This window comes from Symphalangus syndactylus, chromosome 19, assembly GCF_028878055.3.
Source record: "Symphalangus syndactylus isolate Jambi chromosome 19, NHGRI_mSymSyn1-v2.1_pri, whole genome shotgun sequence".
NCBI classification, from domain to species: Eukaryota; Metazoa; Chordata; class Mammalia; order Primates; family Hylobatidae; genus Symphalangus; species Symphalangus syndactylus.
The window spans coordinates 41011223-41029124 of record NC_072434.2 but is presented as its reverse complement, the minus strand read 5'-3'; the positions used below and the strand labels follow the sequence as shown (position 1 = coordinate 41029124).

The window sequence follows — 17902 nt, the reverse complement described above, 5'->3', positions numbered from 1 at the left end:
AGGGCAGGGAATGTGTCTTTCGCAGCTTTTCCAGCAACAAGCATAGTTCTGGCACATTGTAAGGTTTCAAAAGCTTTTTTTGAAATTTCTTTTTTTTCTTTCTTTTTTTTTTTTCCCCCCGATGGAACTGAACTAGAAACTGTTAGGGACTGTAAGAGAAATGCAACATAAAGTGCTGTAGAAATACATAGGTAGGTAGATCTTTACTTTTGACTAAGGACATCAAGGAAACTTCCTGCCTAAATAGCTCAGCCACATGCTGTGTAAAGGACTTTTTTAATAACCATGAAGTCTCTACTCCATGTGACAACACCTACAGTTTTGTGTACTCCTTTAAGGTGATGCCTTGTCTATAGTTTTGTCCAAGTGACCCCAGTTGCCATCTTTACTTGCCCAGCCCTGCCCTTTTTCCCATTCACCGTCCTCCTCTTCTGACCATGGAACAGAGCCTGCCATGGTAGATCTAGGGGATTTGAACTTGTGCTAATAACCATGACTTTCTTGCAGAGGGCATGCATCGACTTCGCCATCAGTGCCAAACCTCTCACCCGCTACATGCCGCAGAACAGGCACACCTTCCAGTACCGCGTGTGGCACTTTGTGGTGTCTCCGTCCTTTGAGTACACCATTATGGCCATGATCGCCTTGAATACTGTCGTGCTGATGATGAAGGTGAGAGGAGAGAGGCACAAGAGCCGACTGAGCCCCAGCGATGGTTCCCTCCCAGGGCAAGTGGGAAGACACCCCAACATCCCAGCCCATCACTGCTTTACCTACTTTTCCATCATTGAATCCTTTTGTGATCTTATTTTGTTCAATAACCCAACCTCTGGGGCTTTGGGGGTCCACTGAGCAAAATGCAGTGCAGACTATAGTAGCCATCCAGGGGTTCCCAAGACCTGAGATGGCAATGGGAGGCAGCTTCAGACAAGGGTGGAAAAATCAGGAGACAGAGATCCATCATCACGGGGTCTAAAGGAGCCTTGGAGTATTCAGAGAGGCTCATCCTATTTAATACTAAACGACTAACTCCAGTAACTAACTCTAGAAAATGTTTCTTCCCTGCCCACCCTCATCTCTAGGAAGACTGGCTCTTTTGCTCTTAAGTCTGGTGGGGCGTGGGTCTGTGTTTTCCTTTGTTTTGTTGGGTAGAATATGTGGTTCTCCTCTCCAGCACTCGAAGTCCATCTCTCCTCCTGTAGCACACACCAGAGTGTCCCACGGGGCAGGAATGAGAGATGGCCAACCTCGGTAACATGTATTCCCCCTCTTACCTTAAGGCTGTGATTCTTTCTCTCTTCTTTTTTCTTCCTGGCAGTATTACTCTGCTCCCTGTACCTATGAGCTGGCCCTGAAGTACCTGAATATCGCCTTCACCATGGTGTTTTCCCTGGAATGCGTCCTGAAGGTCATCGCTTTTGGCTTTTTGGTATGTTGCTGAATCCTTCCAAGCACTGGGCTTGTCTCTTTCTGTTGGGTGCCTTCTCAGTCTTTGTTGAAGGGGAGGTAGTTACTGCTATTCCAGAAATCACCCACCTAGATGTGGGCTCGTTTTGACTGCTCAGTAAACTGCTGTAGAGACAAGATGATGTGTGAGAAAGCTGGGAGAAAGGGCAAAGGAAGCCACAGCCATCAGCCTGGTCCTGTGAAATTCTGTCAGCAGTCCAGAGGTGGCCATCATTGAGTTTACTAGAACTGCAATTTATGTGTAGATGAACGAGGAAGCCAAAGATTGGACTAATAAACTTCGAGTGCTTATTTACTGGTAAAAGGTATAACAGTTTTATAACACAAATGGGAAAATACCTATCTCTCTTAGCCTCAAACATAGCAAATAATAGATTTTACCTATTAGTCCTTCTGCCATTAGTAACATGAAGAGTAATTTCTGCCAAAGAAAATAGGTGTTTATTACTTATGCCTATAAAGGCTAATGACCTTTAAGGGGTGTGTGTGTGTGTGTGTGTGTGTGTGTGTGTGTGTGTGTGTGTGTGGAGTGCAAGGGGACGGATTCTGGAATTAAGTTTGAGGAGGTTTGGGGATGATGAATTTTTCTGCCATGAGCCCTCTTTTTTCTTCTCCTCAACTACTATTAATAATTATAATTGTTGGGCAAATTCTTGCATCTGTTCTCAAGAGTGTTAAGAAAACCTAGCCCTTTGCTTCAGTGTCCTATAAACAAGATAATCCCCTTGGCCACCCTCCCCCCAACTTGCTTCAGTGTGCACAGCGAGTTCAGTGGGATGCAAGCCCACGTGACAGCTGTTTCACCATTACTTAGGATGTGAGCTACCATTTCAAATCACATGTGTATATGGCTTTCCCTGCAAGGAGGGGAACTTTGCTCATTATCTGAATAAGTGTTTGTCTGGTAGCAGCTTTAACAGAGACTCTGGGCTGGGTTCGATAATTGTGAGTGTTGATTACAGGGGCTGCTTTTGGTCTCCCAGCGGTTCTTTGAAAAACCATTAATTTGATCATTTTGGGTGGAGAGTTTAAGGGAACCAATTGTAGTTGGCTGCATTGTGTTTGCCTGGCTCCCTTTTGAGTGTTTTGAGACTTGGGGAAATAAAAAAGTAAAAGAAACTACTACCAACAAAGATGCCTTTATAATACAGTCTAGCCCTGAGCAGGAGGAGCTGAGAGACAGGGAGACGCAAGCACCATGACAGGGAAATTTTTTCTATGCATGTTGATTACTTGGATGTGATATTGACATTGTCTGTGACTTAAGTCCCATTATGTGTCTAATTATGGTGAGTGCTGAATATATACTCACAGCCTTAAATAGATTCGGCCCTTGAAGCCTGCCTTCCCATCCTACCCCCATGTTTTCATTCAAGGTCTAGAGGGATTTTCACTCTATAAAAGGTACCACTAATTCTGATAAGTCTTTACATTGTTAAGGCACTCTAAGCTTTCAGAATATTGTAATATATACTATTTCGTTTGATCTTCTCAGTGACTCTGAAATAGGCATGGCAGATGTCACTATCATAATTGCCATTATTGTTGTTATTTTAAATGAGGAAATTGAAGTTCAGAAAAATTGTATAGCTTCTTAAAGATTACACAATGAAAGGCAATAGAATTGCAAGGCAAAATGGGAATAAAAAGGGAAGGGAAAAAGAAAAAGAGGGAAAGATGTAACAAAAATTGGTTGGCTATTAAGTACCAAATGCTTTACATATTGCTTTTCTCTCCGTAACAATATATTAGATAGGCATTCGTATTTTCTCCTTTTTATGGATGAGCTGGAGCTCAGAAAGGTTGAATACTTTGGCCAAGATGAGTAAGAGGTAGGGCCAGGATTCAGACCCTGTTCTATCTGACTTCAAAGCTCACAATAATCTACTAGTCTATACTACACTATACTATTCTATCATATACCACAGTGTGCTAGTCTACACCACAGCATGCTATTCTGTATTGTAAAGTATTGTTAACTGAAATCCAGAGCTTCTGGTCCTCTGAGACCTAGATCCATGCACCAAGGTTTAGAAAGAATTAAAACCAAGAATTAGGAAGTTCACCCCAGGTTGGACAATAGGAGAGCCCTGAGAATTGAGGAATTTGGAGATTTAATTTAGCTCCACCACTGATAGACTAAATATTCTAATGGAAAGTGAATTTATGAAACTGTGATTCAGTCTGTCCATATGCCCCGTAGGTACATGTGGCTTTGTAATAAGGCCTCTTTCAGCCTCATTTTCTCATACATAAAATGAGGATAACAGTAGCTACCTTATGGCCTTAGCTACTTTGTTGTAAGTATCCAATTAAGTGATGTTCATAACCTTCTGAGTGGGTGTTCATTAAATGTAACCTCTCTCTCTCCACACTCCTTTTCTCTCTTTATTGGGTATTTCCCCCCAACTCCTCTTGCCAACTCTTCCATTCAGGACGCTATGAACATGGGGTATTTTTCACTCCCTGCCTCTAGGATCCATGAGAAGAATAAATGAGTTGAAAGAATGCCAAAGGCCTGGCCTAGTGTCTGGCTCATGTAGGAATTCAGTGATGCTAGTTGTGAGGCTGGGATGGAGTATACTTCTGCAGTGCTCTGAGAGTCTCTTGTGTTTTATTCCAAGGATAGAATAAAATAATCCATTGTCATGTGATCTTGCTGAGGATATCAATTACAGGTGTTTGAAATTTTCTTCTCCTTGTACTTTCTCTGTCTCCTCTGAATTTCTGCATTCTGTTGATTTAAATCTCTGTTTTCTGTGTTGCAGACTGCCCTTAAATGTCCCAGGGGCAAGCAAGTGAATTGTTTTTGAGATTCAAGTGTCCTTTTTGTTTTTAAAGGAACATAGTCTAAGGTCTGTGTTCATCTGAGCCTAGGAGATGGATGCATAGTCACCCTCTCCTGTTAAATGGAGTGTTATCTGGTTGGTGGATTTTCCAGGCTCTTTATATCTCCTTCAGCCCACTCATTTTATTACTGCTTCCTTGTACTTAGTTACATCTCAAAAGGTGTAACAGCAGAGAAAGAGGGGAAAGATGAAGTCTGTTCATCCTATTACCAATCAGTAGTTGGTTTGAAAAGGCTCAATGGAGTTAGAAGGAGATTTTTGGCACATCTGTAACCTTTAGTTGCTTATGACTTGTGTGACTTTTGTTGATAGTTGAAAGTCAGACTGTATTTTATAGGGCACTTGATGCAATAGAGATAATTTAAAAGTTATAGCTGTATGACCATGGCAATGGTTTCACAGGTACAAACGTTTCCCCAAACCCATCAAGATATATCCATTAAATAGGGATAGCTTTTTATTTGTCAATCATGCCTCCATAGAGGTTTTTAAATACATAAATATTTGTTAAAAATAAAAATTGAAAAAACTTTTTTACATATGAGCTTTCGGTGACAGTTTCAAAAATAAAGTCTTCAAATAGTGATGGAACTGCTTTCCAAATGAGAAATTCCCAGATTAGTAAAGGAGAAATGGCATCTCTGGTTAGAACTGGGAAACTGAAGCCAAAGTAAGAGTGAACTTATGCATGAATTGACAAGTTTTATTTCCAAGTGACAAACAAAGTTATATAATGAAAGATGTCTTTTCTCCTTTTCTTTCCTTTTTCTTGTGTTCCTATGACTGAATTCATTTGGCAGAACTATTTCCGAGACACCTGGAATATCTTCGACTTCATCACCGTGATTGGCAGTATCACAGAAATTATCCTGACAGACAGCAAGGTGAATGGCTTATCAGATCCATGTCTGTAAGCTTGGTCCTGGAGTAGCATTTTTAAAACTCCTCTATATATTCAGTCCATTTTTAACCCACCAAAGCAAATGCGTACCCCTCTAAGTGTTGGGAATTTACTCCCTCGCTGCTCGGCATTAGCCAGGGAATGCAAACTTGGGAGTGGCACTGGATCTCTGGGAAGGCTTTGTTGATTTGCATGACTCAGGCAGCAGAACTCTAATGGGGTGGGTGGAATAGACGGTGTCAGAAGAGAGCTAGTATGCATAGCGTTCCACTAGATTCTCAAAGGAGGCACAGTATCTTTGCCTTCAAAGTTCACAGACCTGTATTTTTTCCATAAACTTGTTCCTTCTAAAGATGACTTGGAGAGCTCATGGTAACTCTCTTTGAATATCAGAGGGCCAACGTGTGCTAGAGGGGTTCCTAGATCTGCTCTTTTTGGCATCTAAGTGCAGACTTCAGACCACTCAGTAGAAGACTAGGGTGGCTGGTTTTGTGTACAGGGTACCCTTCTCAGGTACATCCTTTACCCTTCTACCTGGGGATAGAGAGCAGGCACGGGTAGGCTTAGGAGACGGGCCTCACTGGCCAGCCCATCAGCTGGAATTGGGGTTAACAAAGACAGAGACTGTGTCCCATTTATCGGTTTGAGGGATAAATACACAAATACTAGTGCTTAGATTTTTCTAAATCACCATAATGTTCCTAATTATATGTTTCCTTTTGGTCCACCAGCTGGTGAACACCAGTGGCTTCAATATGAGCTTTCTGAAGCTCTTCCGAGCTGCCCGCCTCATAAAGCTCCTGCGTCAGGGCTATACCATACGCATTTTGCTGTGGACCTTTGTGCAGTCCTTTAAGGTAAGAGGTACCAGCAAATCCTCTCTGAGGGTTGTCATATCAGACAGCACAGCCAGGCAACACTGGTGTCATTACCCAAGTCCCTTCACCTCTGGGAAGCTGAAGCTAGTAGAATGGGTGTTTGTTAGAAGCATTCAGTAAATACTGCAATTCTTAGTTACAGCACAGCTTGGCTTGACTGGGATCAGCTTATGTCTACTGGATAGAATCTTATTTTAGAAAAACACCTTGACTTTGTGACTCAGGCATCCTCTCTGTCTGCTGAGGCAGGGGACACATTTTATAAGATGTGCTTCATCCATAGAGATTCCAGACAGTCCTGAGTAACCCCATCCATGTAAAGAGCCAGCCATCTGTAGTCAGATGTCCTCTGCACTTTCAGGGACTTTGGGTGTTTTTATTTCACATGAAAGTTTTTCAAAGGACTCATTGAGTTGTGTTTCATAGAGAGATGATTCATACTTAGCCCCACCTTTGTCTTCATCAGCATTTATTTCCTGAGCCACTGAACACAGGGTATACTAATGGCCACCTCTGTGTCCTACAAATAAATAGGGACATCTGGGCAGGTTAATATGATGTGTTTCCTCTGCAGTCTCGTGGAGCTGTACAGAGGTGTACATATAATAAATATAAGTAAAAAATTGACAGCTGAGACCTAGACTTTGAGTAAAAGTTTCCTAAACATATTTAAATATCTTTGGGCTCTAGCAAATATCATAAATTAGTTGTTTTTAAGCTTTGGGGGGCCTAAATGTTGTTCAAATGCCTGTTCTTACTAAAATGAGTTTTTCAGTGAATGTGTTTAAAAATAAATTTGATGGAATTAAGTGATTCAAAGATGAGAAATTATGAATTCACCAAATTGACTTTTTTATTTTAATTATTTATACAGTTTAATTAAAAATTAAGCTAAAGAAGGCAAGCTAGTGAATTCATGGTTTCTCATCACTTGGAAAAGGATTTCTCCCCACATCCATCATTACTGATTTACTTCTTCATCAAGGACCTGGGATTTTGAGATGTGAGATCAATTTTAAGGATGTTCTGGCTCCTAGGAGCGACCTTGACATTTTTTATCATATCCAGAGCAATTGTTTGGCGTAATGACTCCCACGGAGGCCTCACTTCAATGAAAACTATTTTTCTAAAGTTAGATATGGAGGATAAATCTAAAACCTTGTGAGAATTTTCTGAGTCTCAGGTGATTTTGGATTTAGAATTGGAAACACAAGATGCTTTTAAAATCTTTTTTTTTCAGAGGATTGCCCAACAAACTTCAGTGGTTAGTCTCTTAAGAAATATGTGTCATCCTGTCATATTATCACAATCACCAAGTCTCTGAGAAACCATATGCTATTGAGGGCAAAGAAAATACTGTCAAAAATTGATGGCCAAATGGTTGGCTTATTCCAGCAAATACTGCAGAGAACAGGGAAGACAGGTGAATTTGCCTCCAGGTGACAGTGTTATAGATGGATGTTTCCTTTTCAGAACAGTTCTGTGACACAGTGTAGAAGTTTGATTTTTAAAAGTCAGATTAGCAAAGGCTACCTCTGCAAATAGAAAGCAGAGAGCCACACGATTTAAACAGCATTGCCATTGCCTATACCTCCCCCACCCTCCCCTAAACAGCATCCAGTTTTCTACCTATGACCCCTACTCTAGAGTTCTTCCCTCTTTTCCCTTATTTTGTGTTAGAATGTATAAACATGACAAGAAAGGAAAACAGAACGAATCTTTGCTTTTCTCCCTACATTGGGAGTAGGGAGAGATAAACTAGGGACTAGAGTGGAGACAGTAGAGTAAGGGCAGAAGGTAAAGATGAAAGGTAGCAGCACTGCAGGCACAAGAAACCCTGTCTCCTTCCTTCTGGCTTTCTGTAGAGAAGGTCCACATTGCCCATCAAAGTGTAGCCAACCCCCATCACAGAGCCGAGGAATCAACACTTCATTGGAGAGGGAATTCTCCCACCCGCTTTCAGTTGCATTTTAATTTTAGCCTCTCTTCAAGTTGTAAATAGTCTCACAGGGCTCTTCATTTTGTTAGTGCTGTTGAAAAGCTCTGCCCTGCTCATGCAGTCTGAAAGCCTCAATTGATCTCCTGGGATTCATGGTGTGCACAATCAAGACAGGGTGGAGACTGCTCGTAGTACTGTCTCCCAGGGAGCTTAGTGGATGGTAAAGAAGAGGGACTTCTCTGGCAGCGCTGAGATCAACGCAAGATTACATTGTCCCACTCTGGCCCCCAAATCCAAACTGTCCTATGTCTGCATCCTCCTCCAGCACCAAGGCCAGTTCCCTGCCTCACCTCTCCTTGTCTTGACCCTCACCTCTAAAACTGAAATGTTATCCCAAAGTGGCAATAAGCATGCACAGTATGGAATTTTGTGCCACATGGCTTCATGGCAGAGTTTTTTGGTGGCTAACTTACCAGGCTTTTGCATGAAACATAATAAAACATCAGGAGGCGTAAACACTTGGAAATGACATTTCATCAGAAGATGAATGACCTTTCTAGGAACTTACAAACAAGTGAGACCCCAGTCATTTCACTTTGATTCCAGATTCTTCATTATGGGCGCCACTTTGGGTATGGGAGTGGGAGGGGGTAATACAGGGATTTGGAAGCCAAAGCTAGGTGCTTCATATTTAATTTGCATCACAATTGCTAGGTTATTAATTTTCCGCATGGCAAGTGGGATGAACCCCAAGCCCAGGAAGTTTTCCCAGCTTTCCTTCTAGATATGGGCTATATTTATGGGTGAGTGAATCTTCCTGATAGAGGTAAATTTTAAGTCTCCCTTTGGCCAACTGTTTACCTATCTGCCAGAGGACAAGGATGCCTGAGAAAGTACTGCACCTCAAAACAGAACAACCCCAGGGAATAGGGAGTCCCAGTCTCTGTTTGCATTAGCCTCCAGGCAAGATCCTATACTGCCAGTGACTGCAGGTTGTTGAGCTTGGGTGCTGCCTTTCTTTGATTAACGTCTTATTTCTACTTTCCTTCCAGGCTCTCCCTTATGTCTGCCTTTTAATTGCCATGCTTTTCTTCATTTATGCCATCATTGGGATGCAGGTGAGCTGGTAAATCAAGGGCCCGGTGGGGGACAGCTGTTACCCAGATAATCTCTGGCTTCGCAATCTAAGCATGCAAGACCTGAAGATGCTTTGAATCCCTTCTTGCCTAAGGGTGCTCCCCTGAGGCCTTGTCACAGTGTGACCTTGGGAATTTCACATGCGCAGTGGCTCCCCATTTTAGCTTGCCTAAGTATTCAGGGTAGTCTGGTACAGGGGCTTCATCTCAGGTTGTCAGATCATGGTGCTAATTCGTAAGCAGCTGGGCTTCTGTGGTGACAGCCACAGAACTAAAGCAAAGATGACACCATTGTTCTTAGCCAGAAAGATCCCCCAGGAGACTAAGGAGGGGGAGCTCATGTCAATCTATTTCTCAGGATCTCTGGTATTTTGACTTGGCCTAAAAGAAGGTCAGATGTTAGTTCTTCCTGTATATGGTGACACCAAATCACCACATATAGTCATGGCTGTCTTATAGTCTTATACTTACACAGTCTTGACTGGCTGAGATTTATGCCCTAAGACACATCACTGTGAACAACTCATGGAGTTCCTGGCAGCCCATTCATTCCTAGGGAGACTCAAGGGCCACATTCCAGCTAATTAGGCCATGCAACTTGCTGGACAGTTCCCTTGTTTTCCCACCCCAGGCATTTATGCAGGTAGCCAGAGGCCTGCTAAGCAGAAGAAGCCAAAGGATCTTTCAAAGATGATGATTGTTCATGGTGGGTGAACTCCTACTGTAAATAACCAGCAGCACATCCCATGAACCTATATGGTTGGAGACAGGCTTTCTGCTTGTCTCCAGAGGGCTAACTTTCTGACTTGGAGATATTGTGACTAGATCCCGGCACAGAACTTCGGCTATGTGACAGCCTCCTGCAGTCAGGCAGTCTGGCTGCCTTGGTCCTGCCGGCTGCCTTCCCAACTGTGTTGCCACCTGGAGCTGCTGCTGGAGTGTCCCAGCCTTGCTGCGTCTGCAGCCTTTTCCAGAGCCTTTCTGAAACGTCTCTTCCTTTCCCTCTTCTCTCTTGCCTGTACTTCTTGGTTTCATTCTTTAACTCTATTACTGGAGAATTTTGTTCTCTAAAAATATAATAGAATGCCAAGTGTCAAAATGTGTGAGACTTGGTTGAGAAGTAGTGAGTTCTCCTTCACTGAGGATATTTCAGTAGGAATTTAATGATCATGTTGGCAGTGTTGGAAATAGAATTCCTGCTGAAGTTTCATATTGGCTTTGTAAAGTCCATGAAGTCCTGTCTAACTCCAATATATTTGATTCTGGAATTAAAATATTCTTGAAGAGCCAAATGAAAGCTTGATTTAAATTATTTTTTCAAATTTTTTTATTGATATATAATTGTAGATATTTTTGGGGTACATGTGATATTTTGATGCTTGTATACAATGTGTAATGATCAAATCAGGGTAATTGGTTTATCCATCACCTCAAACATTTATATCTTATTTATGTTGGAAACATTATAATTCTTCTTGTCTGATTATCATTAAGTTCCTTTTGCCTGTGCTCAAAATAGTTCTTACCCCTTTTCATCTTCAAATAAACTAGAATAACACCATCTCCAGTACTGATCTGGTATGAATACTGTTGATTCTGATAATGGTGATAATGCTATTTATCATTATTTAAATTCCTTAGTGTACAAGACACTGTACTAAATGTATGCATAGAGAGAGAGTGAGGGGGGAGAAAGGGAGGGAGTGAAAGGAAGAGAGAGCGAGCATGTCCACGCAAGACATATGACTAATGTTTTTGAGTAATGTGAAAATGTTTATAGGTGAGTTTCATTGTCTCCATTGATGCTTAGCATAGTTAAGTAACTTACAACATGCTCAAGTTCTCAGACAGTAAGTGAAAGAGGTGAGTTGTAAGATCAGCTCTGTCTGCTCCCTAGCCCATGTTCATAACTCTATACTGTCTCTCATCCCACCAGACAAGCAGACACAAGTATTTATTTTTACCCTCTAGTTGGAGGTGGAAGTTATTCAGTTATGAAATTGTAGTCTTCACAATAACTGTACGGTCTAACATCTTATTCCCCTCAGATTTCTTTCCAAAGGATAATAGCACTATGTCCATTCCACAGAGACATGAATGACATTTCTGCTATGACTTGCTTTGAGCTGGCCATCCCCATCCTGGTCTATGACAGAGACACAGCACCAAGCACAAAGCAGACACCTGAGCTTGTTGCTAGAGAGACTGTTTCTAATATAGTCACAACAAAACTGAGGGATCTGTACAAATAAACACAAAGGCAGAGACAAGCTTTTGGAAAAATATTAATAGCAACAAGGTATGTCTATGAGAAAAACATTATTATTCCAAACTTTCAAAGGCACCTTGGAAAAAGGGACCTTTGCAGAAGAATCGGAAGTTAGAAAGGAGGAATAACTTGCTGGGGATGAGAAACAGCCCTGTGGCTACGTGGTGTTAGGAAGTGGGATTGTCAGCCTCAGATCCTTCACCGACCAACTGTGTGAACTTGGTGAAGTCCCTGTATCTCTCTTCACCTTAACTCCCTCACCAGTACAGTGGAGGTGTTGGTTAGAGACCTTCACAAGTCTCTTCTAGTTCTAAAGTTCTGTAATCCCAAGTGAAATGGATTTAAATCTATACTCTCGTGAGATTTTTCTATGAGGCCTCAGCATCCCTTCTTTCTCTTCCATACCCTATTGATGGAGGTTTAAGTTAGTGACAAGGACTAAGTGAAGAGTTGAAAAAAAATACAAAAAATTTAAGACCACCTTCACAATAAATATGTGTTTTTGACTTAAATTATTTTCGTTTTGTTCTGCTTTTTTTTTTTTTTGTAAAGATGAGGAGGTCTCACTGTGTTGCCCATGCTTGTTTTGAACTCCTGGGCTCAAGCAGTCCTCTCACCTCAGCTCCCCAAAGTGCTGGGATTACAGGTGTGAGCCACCATGCCCGGCTTGACTTAAATTATCTTAGATTCAAAATAGCTTTGGTTTCTTGGACTATTACACACATACTTTGTGCAAAATCACAGTGTGCTTTCCAGTTAGTTTGTGACTGGATGAGGTGTTTGAGAAAATCATAATGAATTCAACTCATGATACCTCCAGGAGTGTCATAGGGAAAAAAGACACTGTAAGTTGTATGTCTGTGATGAATCAGGGATAAATCATGAATTCCAAACCAAGAGGGAAGAAGAGGGCAGGAAATGTGAACAGGGCAAGGATAAATGTCAGTGCCCTCCTGGGGTATCCAGAGTTAATTAGATTTGATTGCTTGGGTGGGATTTTTTAAATGCTACTATTTGTTTCTTTGGGGCCCTCTAGCTTCTTCTTCTCTTTCCGTTCTTCTCTGCTGCTGCCTCACTTGCCACCTCCATTCTCCCTGAGAGACAAGTAGTATTTGAATTTTGAAAAACAGCATTGAGAACAAATTCCCAGAGCAGGTGTCAGTGGGAGTTACTTGAGCAAAATAGCTGGGGGCAGAGATTGTTCCTCAATTGCACATTCTAAAAACTGTGAGGGGGAAAATGTGTTCCATTTAGCATACATTGGATAAACTGAAGCATATTCAATGCAGGCTGAAAATTGTCTCAAATGACTGGAAAAGTAACCCAGTAAGTCCTCAGTTGTCTCAACATTGACTTGTGAGAATAGGTCCTGATAACCCAAAATGTGGTTGGGGAAGGAAGGTGCATGTGAAAGCCTCCTTTTCATCTGAAGAGTGGAGGGGTTGACCTTGGCTCCAGGCAGTGCTGTGTCTGGGAGTTCATCATTACTCAGTCTCTGTGGATAAAGATGTCTGAGTGTTCCCTCTTTTGAATGTTCACAGTGATTACATTCTAAGCTCAGTAGCCAGAAGCAGATCAGCAAATCTCATTCTGTCACCCAGAAACTGCCCAAAGCTATTTTCTGTTTTCCTTTTCAAAGTGCCCAGTTGGCCCGACTTTCTCTATCCTATTGGCCTGGACTTCATTTTAGCTCCGGCATAAATGTTTCCTTTTGGATGGGATTTGGGTCTGTTGGATGATACATGTGGACATATGCAGATATATGCATGTGGATATATGTGTGTTCATTCTCATAGATTCTACATTAATGACATACAGACCTTCTAAGATGTGACTAAATGGATAGAAACATATCTGAGGAAGATAGAGATGCCACTCTCTGACCTGATCTGCTTGTAAATTGCAGGGTGGCATCTGCCAAAGCCATAAATGATGTCTTCTTGCAAATTTGAATGCTCCCGTCATGACTACCTGAGACAGGAAGAGAGGGGTAGCTCCTTCTGTGCACTCCTGCTGTGAGATAATGTCTTTGACAGATGCTTGAGTACCATGGTGACAGGTACCATGGAAATAAAAGACCAGATTAGGTGTAGGAGGAACTATGTACAGACAGAATGACTTCAAAAGAGCTTGCATTCTACGTTATGCTCGGACCTTGCTGCATGGGTCCCCTTTGCTGCACTAGAGCAGTGGAGGATGATTATTCTTGCATATCAGCCCAAGAGCACAGTGTCCAGCAGCTCTCTGGGTCTGAGTTATCTGCTTCAGGGGTAGGTCATCGGGAAGAGCCATGCATGTGGCTTTGCCAACCCCTATGTGCTGGATACATCACACAGCTTGGTAATGCTCATTGTTTTCTGTTGTTTCTCTCCTCAAGGTATTTGGAAACATAAAATTAGATGAGGAGAGTCACATCAACCGGCACAACAACTTCCGGAGTTTCTTTGGGTCCCTAATGCTACTCTTCAGGTACCTGGATGCGTCATAGCTGGAGTTCTCCTGATGGAGGGAGAGAGAGTTGGTCTGCCTCTTCCTCCCATTTCCCTTTGTATCTTTATTCCACTTCCTTTGCGCCTGTCAGTAGAAGGGGGAACGGGCAATGTCTTTGCCAAACTGCCCCTATAACATTAGAAAGTTTTGTCTTGTCTATAGCCATACCACCATGAATGTGCCTGATCTTGTCTGATCTTGGAAGCTAAGCAGGGTTGGGTCTGCTAAATACTTGGGTGGGAGAAAATTTCACCAATGTCTTTGGCTCAACAGTTAATTTGCAAATTTTACCTTCAACATGGCCTGCAAGGGTTTGGGAGGGGGGATGTCAGGACACTGTTTGCAGACCAAATTCCACTTAAGGGCTGAAACCTTGGATAGCCAGGTTTATGCTGGGTCTTACAGAATTCCATGACTAGTAGCAGAGACCCCACAAAAGATGGAGACACAGTGGATCTGTGGATGGGGTAGCAGAACCCAAAACAGACCTCAATGGGACTCTTTATCTCTGCATGGAAAGCACTAGAAGGGGTCAACTGGGTAAAAAGGGAGCCTGTTGGGCCCAGACAAGAGCAAGCATGGGGAAATTGGGAAAGAGGACCAAGGATGTGATAGGATCTGCAGACCTGCTCCTGCTAACCAAAATGTCTCTTGGGCTCAGGAGTGCCACAGGTGAGGCCTGGCAGGAGATTATGCTGTCATGCCTCGGAGAGAAGGGCTGTGAGCCTGACACCACCGCACCATCAGGGCAGAACGAGAACGAGCGCTGCGGCACCGATCTGGCCTACGTGTACTTTGTCTCCTTCATCTTCTTCTGCTCCTTCTTGGTGAGCAACATTGTGCTCTTGCCTTGCCATGTGGCCCATCCCATCCTACCCCTAACCCTCTGATACATAGACCAGAGATGTTTGCATCAGTGTATGTTTGTGCTTCCCTCCCCTCCTCTCCCCCTCTCTCCACACCCCCACCATGCACACACTCACACTCAAGCCCATGCCCAGGTTAAGAATTAGATCGTCCTCTGGAGAACTCTTGGAGATCAGGGTGCCTGTCAGACTCCTGGATGGGTGACTTTCAATGATTGAGAAGAGTCTTTGTTGCTTCCAGGGAAAGATTTTTGTGAAAAGGGAAGGTGAGCATATTTAAGTGCATTGAGCTTCATATCAAATCTGTGGACACTCAGAGTAATCCTTTGTCATACCTCAGGTATTTTATCTTATAAGTAGGTCTATGGATATCTTTGCTTTGGGAGATTTTTGAACTGCTTGAGAAAAAGATACCTTGAAAATGCAAGGTTATAGCATTGATAAGAGTAGAATGATGATAATGGAATAAATGTGGTTCTCTCTTGACTTGTAATGTTATTACATTTGATGATAATTGACCAGCTGACAGATGAGAAAGAATATGATTGCTTGATTGCTTTGGGTGTTAGTAAATATTGAGTAGTATATGTGGAGCACACCCACCTATAAAGTGGTGGGAAGCCCTAAGTGCCTCTTAAGTCTCTCTTGGAGAAAGCATGACTCAGCACACCCACTTCCAGAAACTTCTACCCTGCATATCAGACAAGCAGTGATAAATAGAATAATAAAAGGGCCAGTTTAGTGTTTCTGGTCACTCTTAAATTCCTCAGCTCAACTACACTGCTAATGCCACTGGCTGTACAAAAACCTAAAACTAAGACAGTGACGCCACTGAAAAGTGGTCAATTTCTTGGCCATGCATCAAAAAGTGAATTAATTGTCTTATGTCCAGGCATTGCTACCTTGCAAGTGATCCCAAGGGGACTGAAACTTCCTGCATGTCCAGCTCTCCAGTGAGGGGGGTGGGCTACAGAAAGACCATTAAGTGTTGCTTGTAGGTCAGTGTGGCAGAGAGGGAGCTAACGGGAGATGTGGGCAGCCCACGCAGTAGTCTTGGCTTTGTTCCTCTGCTAGCCTTGGCCAAGACACTTTCCCTTTTATGGCACCTATAAAATGGGAGAAAAAAATGACTTAATAATAGGAACATTTTATACACAATGAACTGATCCATGTGTTTTAATACACTTCCTTCTTATCTATATGAAAGGTTTTTCAGTAAAAGAATACACAACAGTATCTTATTTACAAATATGGAAGTATAATGTATAAAGAAAAAAACCCCTGAAATTTAGAATAATGCTATTGATGGGAATTTTCTATTTATTCACATCTTCAGCACATTTTTATTGAGTGGCCATTGTGAGGTTCACTCTCAGCAAGGCCCATCCCTCAGTCACCAGTAGTCAAGGGGCGAAACCAGCTCATAGCTTCCAGGAATCGGTGCTCACTGCTAGGGTGAAATGGAGCAGATAGAAGTGCATGTGGACATCTTACTTTTATCTTACATGGTTTAAGTGTTTCATAATAAATATTGAAAGAAACCAAAGATATAACTGGAAATTAATTAGAGACCATAAAGGTACTTTTGGAATTTTGAGACAGAGGGTGCTGCATAATTCACATTACTGTTATTTTTAATGAGGCTATATTCAGTACGAGATGATCTGCTTTCAGATCTGTATGAGACTGACTTTGTGACCTTGGAGAAGTCACACAGCTTCTCAACTCAAACCAGCCACTCCACAGAGATTTACTGATGCCCCCACGATGTGCCCGAGGCCTTATGCTGGAAGCTAAGAACAAAAATGTGAATCCAAAGCAATTCTGTCCTTGAAGGGTGATGGTAATTAAACCTGCCTCACAAAGAGTTGGAGCAAGCGTAACAACAAGTAATAGGTGTGACTGCACACGCTACACTCTTAATGACTGTACAAATGAAAAGCAGTAACAGTGCTAATAGTTTTTGTTGACATTAATAACCTGGGCCAGAAATACAGTGAATGGGTGAGCAGGGCAGCCAGGAAACAAGGAAACAGTGCTGTTGAACATCAAGTCCTGTCGATTCCACCTTTGTTAACTCTCTACTCTGGTCCGTGCTGTCGTCCTGCCCCTGGTAGATTCAGGAGTACTGCAACATCCTCCCTTGGTTTCCCACCCACCCTACATGCTGCTACCAAGAGTTCTTTCTGAATGCAAATGTCCCTTTATCTCTCTCCTCTCTAAACCCCTTTAGTAGTTCCTGTTGTTTACAGAACAATCTAGATCAGTGGTTGGCAAACGATAGCCATTGGGACAAATCAGGTTTACCACCTGTTTTTGTGTAGCCCGTGAAATAATGGCTTCTACATTCTTAAATGGTTCAGGAAAGAAAAAAAAAAGATGGACGATGTTTCATGACATGGAATTACATGGAATTCAAATTTCAGTGTCCATAAACAAAGCTTTACCAGAACACAGTCGTGTTCATTTGTATACAAATGGTCTGTCTGGTGCTACAACAGCAAAACTGAATAGTTACAGCAGAAACCACACAGCCTGCAGAGCCTAAAATATTTGCTATCTGACCAGTTCACTGATCCTGGTCTACACTCTTTAGCTCAGTGCATGAGATGCTTCTGTGATCCGGCACTTGGATCCAGCTGCTCCGCCCTCCTTGCAGATCCCTGACTATTCCCTGTGCCTGCATACCTCTGTTCTGGCTCCTTTGCTAAAACACCCTCCTCCATGCCCATGTCTATATTGTGGACAGTACTCAAGCATCAACCCTCTTATACATTTTTTCTTCAGCCAGGAGAAGTTGCCTTCATACTCTTTTCTGTCCCCACTGGAACCTGCATATGCTTCTTTCATGGCTCTTAAAATTTGTCACATTTGTATGTTTCCATTACATCACAGTCTCTACTCAGTATCAAATAAGTCTTGAAGAGCATTCAAGTAACCACATCTAGTGAAGCCCTGCTGTGCTGTAAGCCCTGTGCTAGGCATGGGAATATACCTCTGGACAAGAACTTTCTTATCTCACATCTCTGGCACCTGAATCTCTGTTTGGAACATAGTAGGTGCACAGTAAAGGCTGGCTAAACAAATAAGTGGAAGAGTAGGGACTT

The 17902-nt window shown here is 42.4% G+C and overlaps 1 protein-coding gene across 1 annotated transcript in view; it reads left to right on the top strand.

Moving 5' to 3' along the window:
- The window catches only part of CACNA1E (calcium voltage-gated channel subunit alpha1 E), a 503244-nt gene that overhangs the window by 454368 nt on the left and 30974 nt on the right, over positions 1-17902 (top strand). Inside the window, exons 34-40 of the mRNA XM_055233511.2 lie at positions 508-672; positions 1319-1429; positions 5117-5200; positions 5949-6074; positions 9087-9152; positions 13817-13908; positions 14591-14756. Coding sequence (XP_055089486.1) covers positions 508-672; positions 1319-1429; positions 5117-5200; positions 5949-6074; positions 9087-9152; positions 13817-13908; positions 14591-14756 — 810 coding nt within the window. The remainder of the gene's footprint in view (positions 1-507; positions 673-1318; positions 1430-5116; positions 5201-5948; positions 6075-9086; positions 9153-13816; positions 13909-14590; positions 14757-17902) is intronic.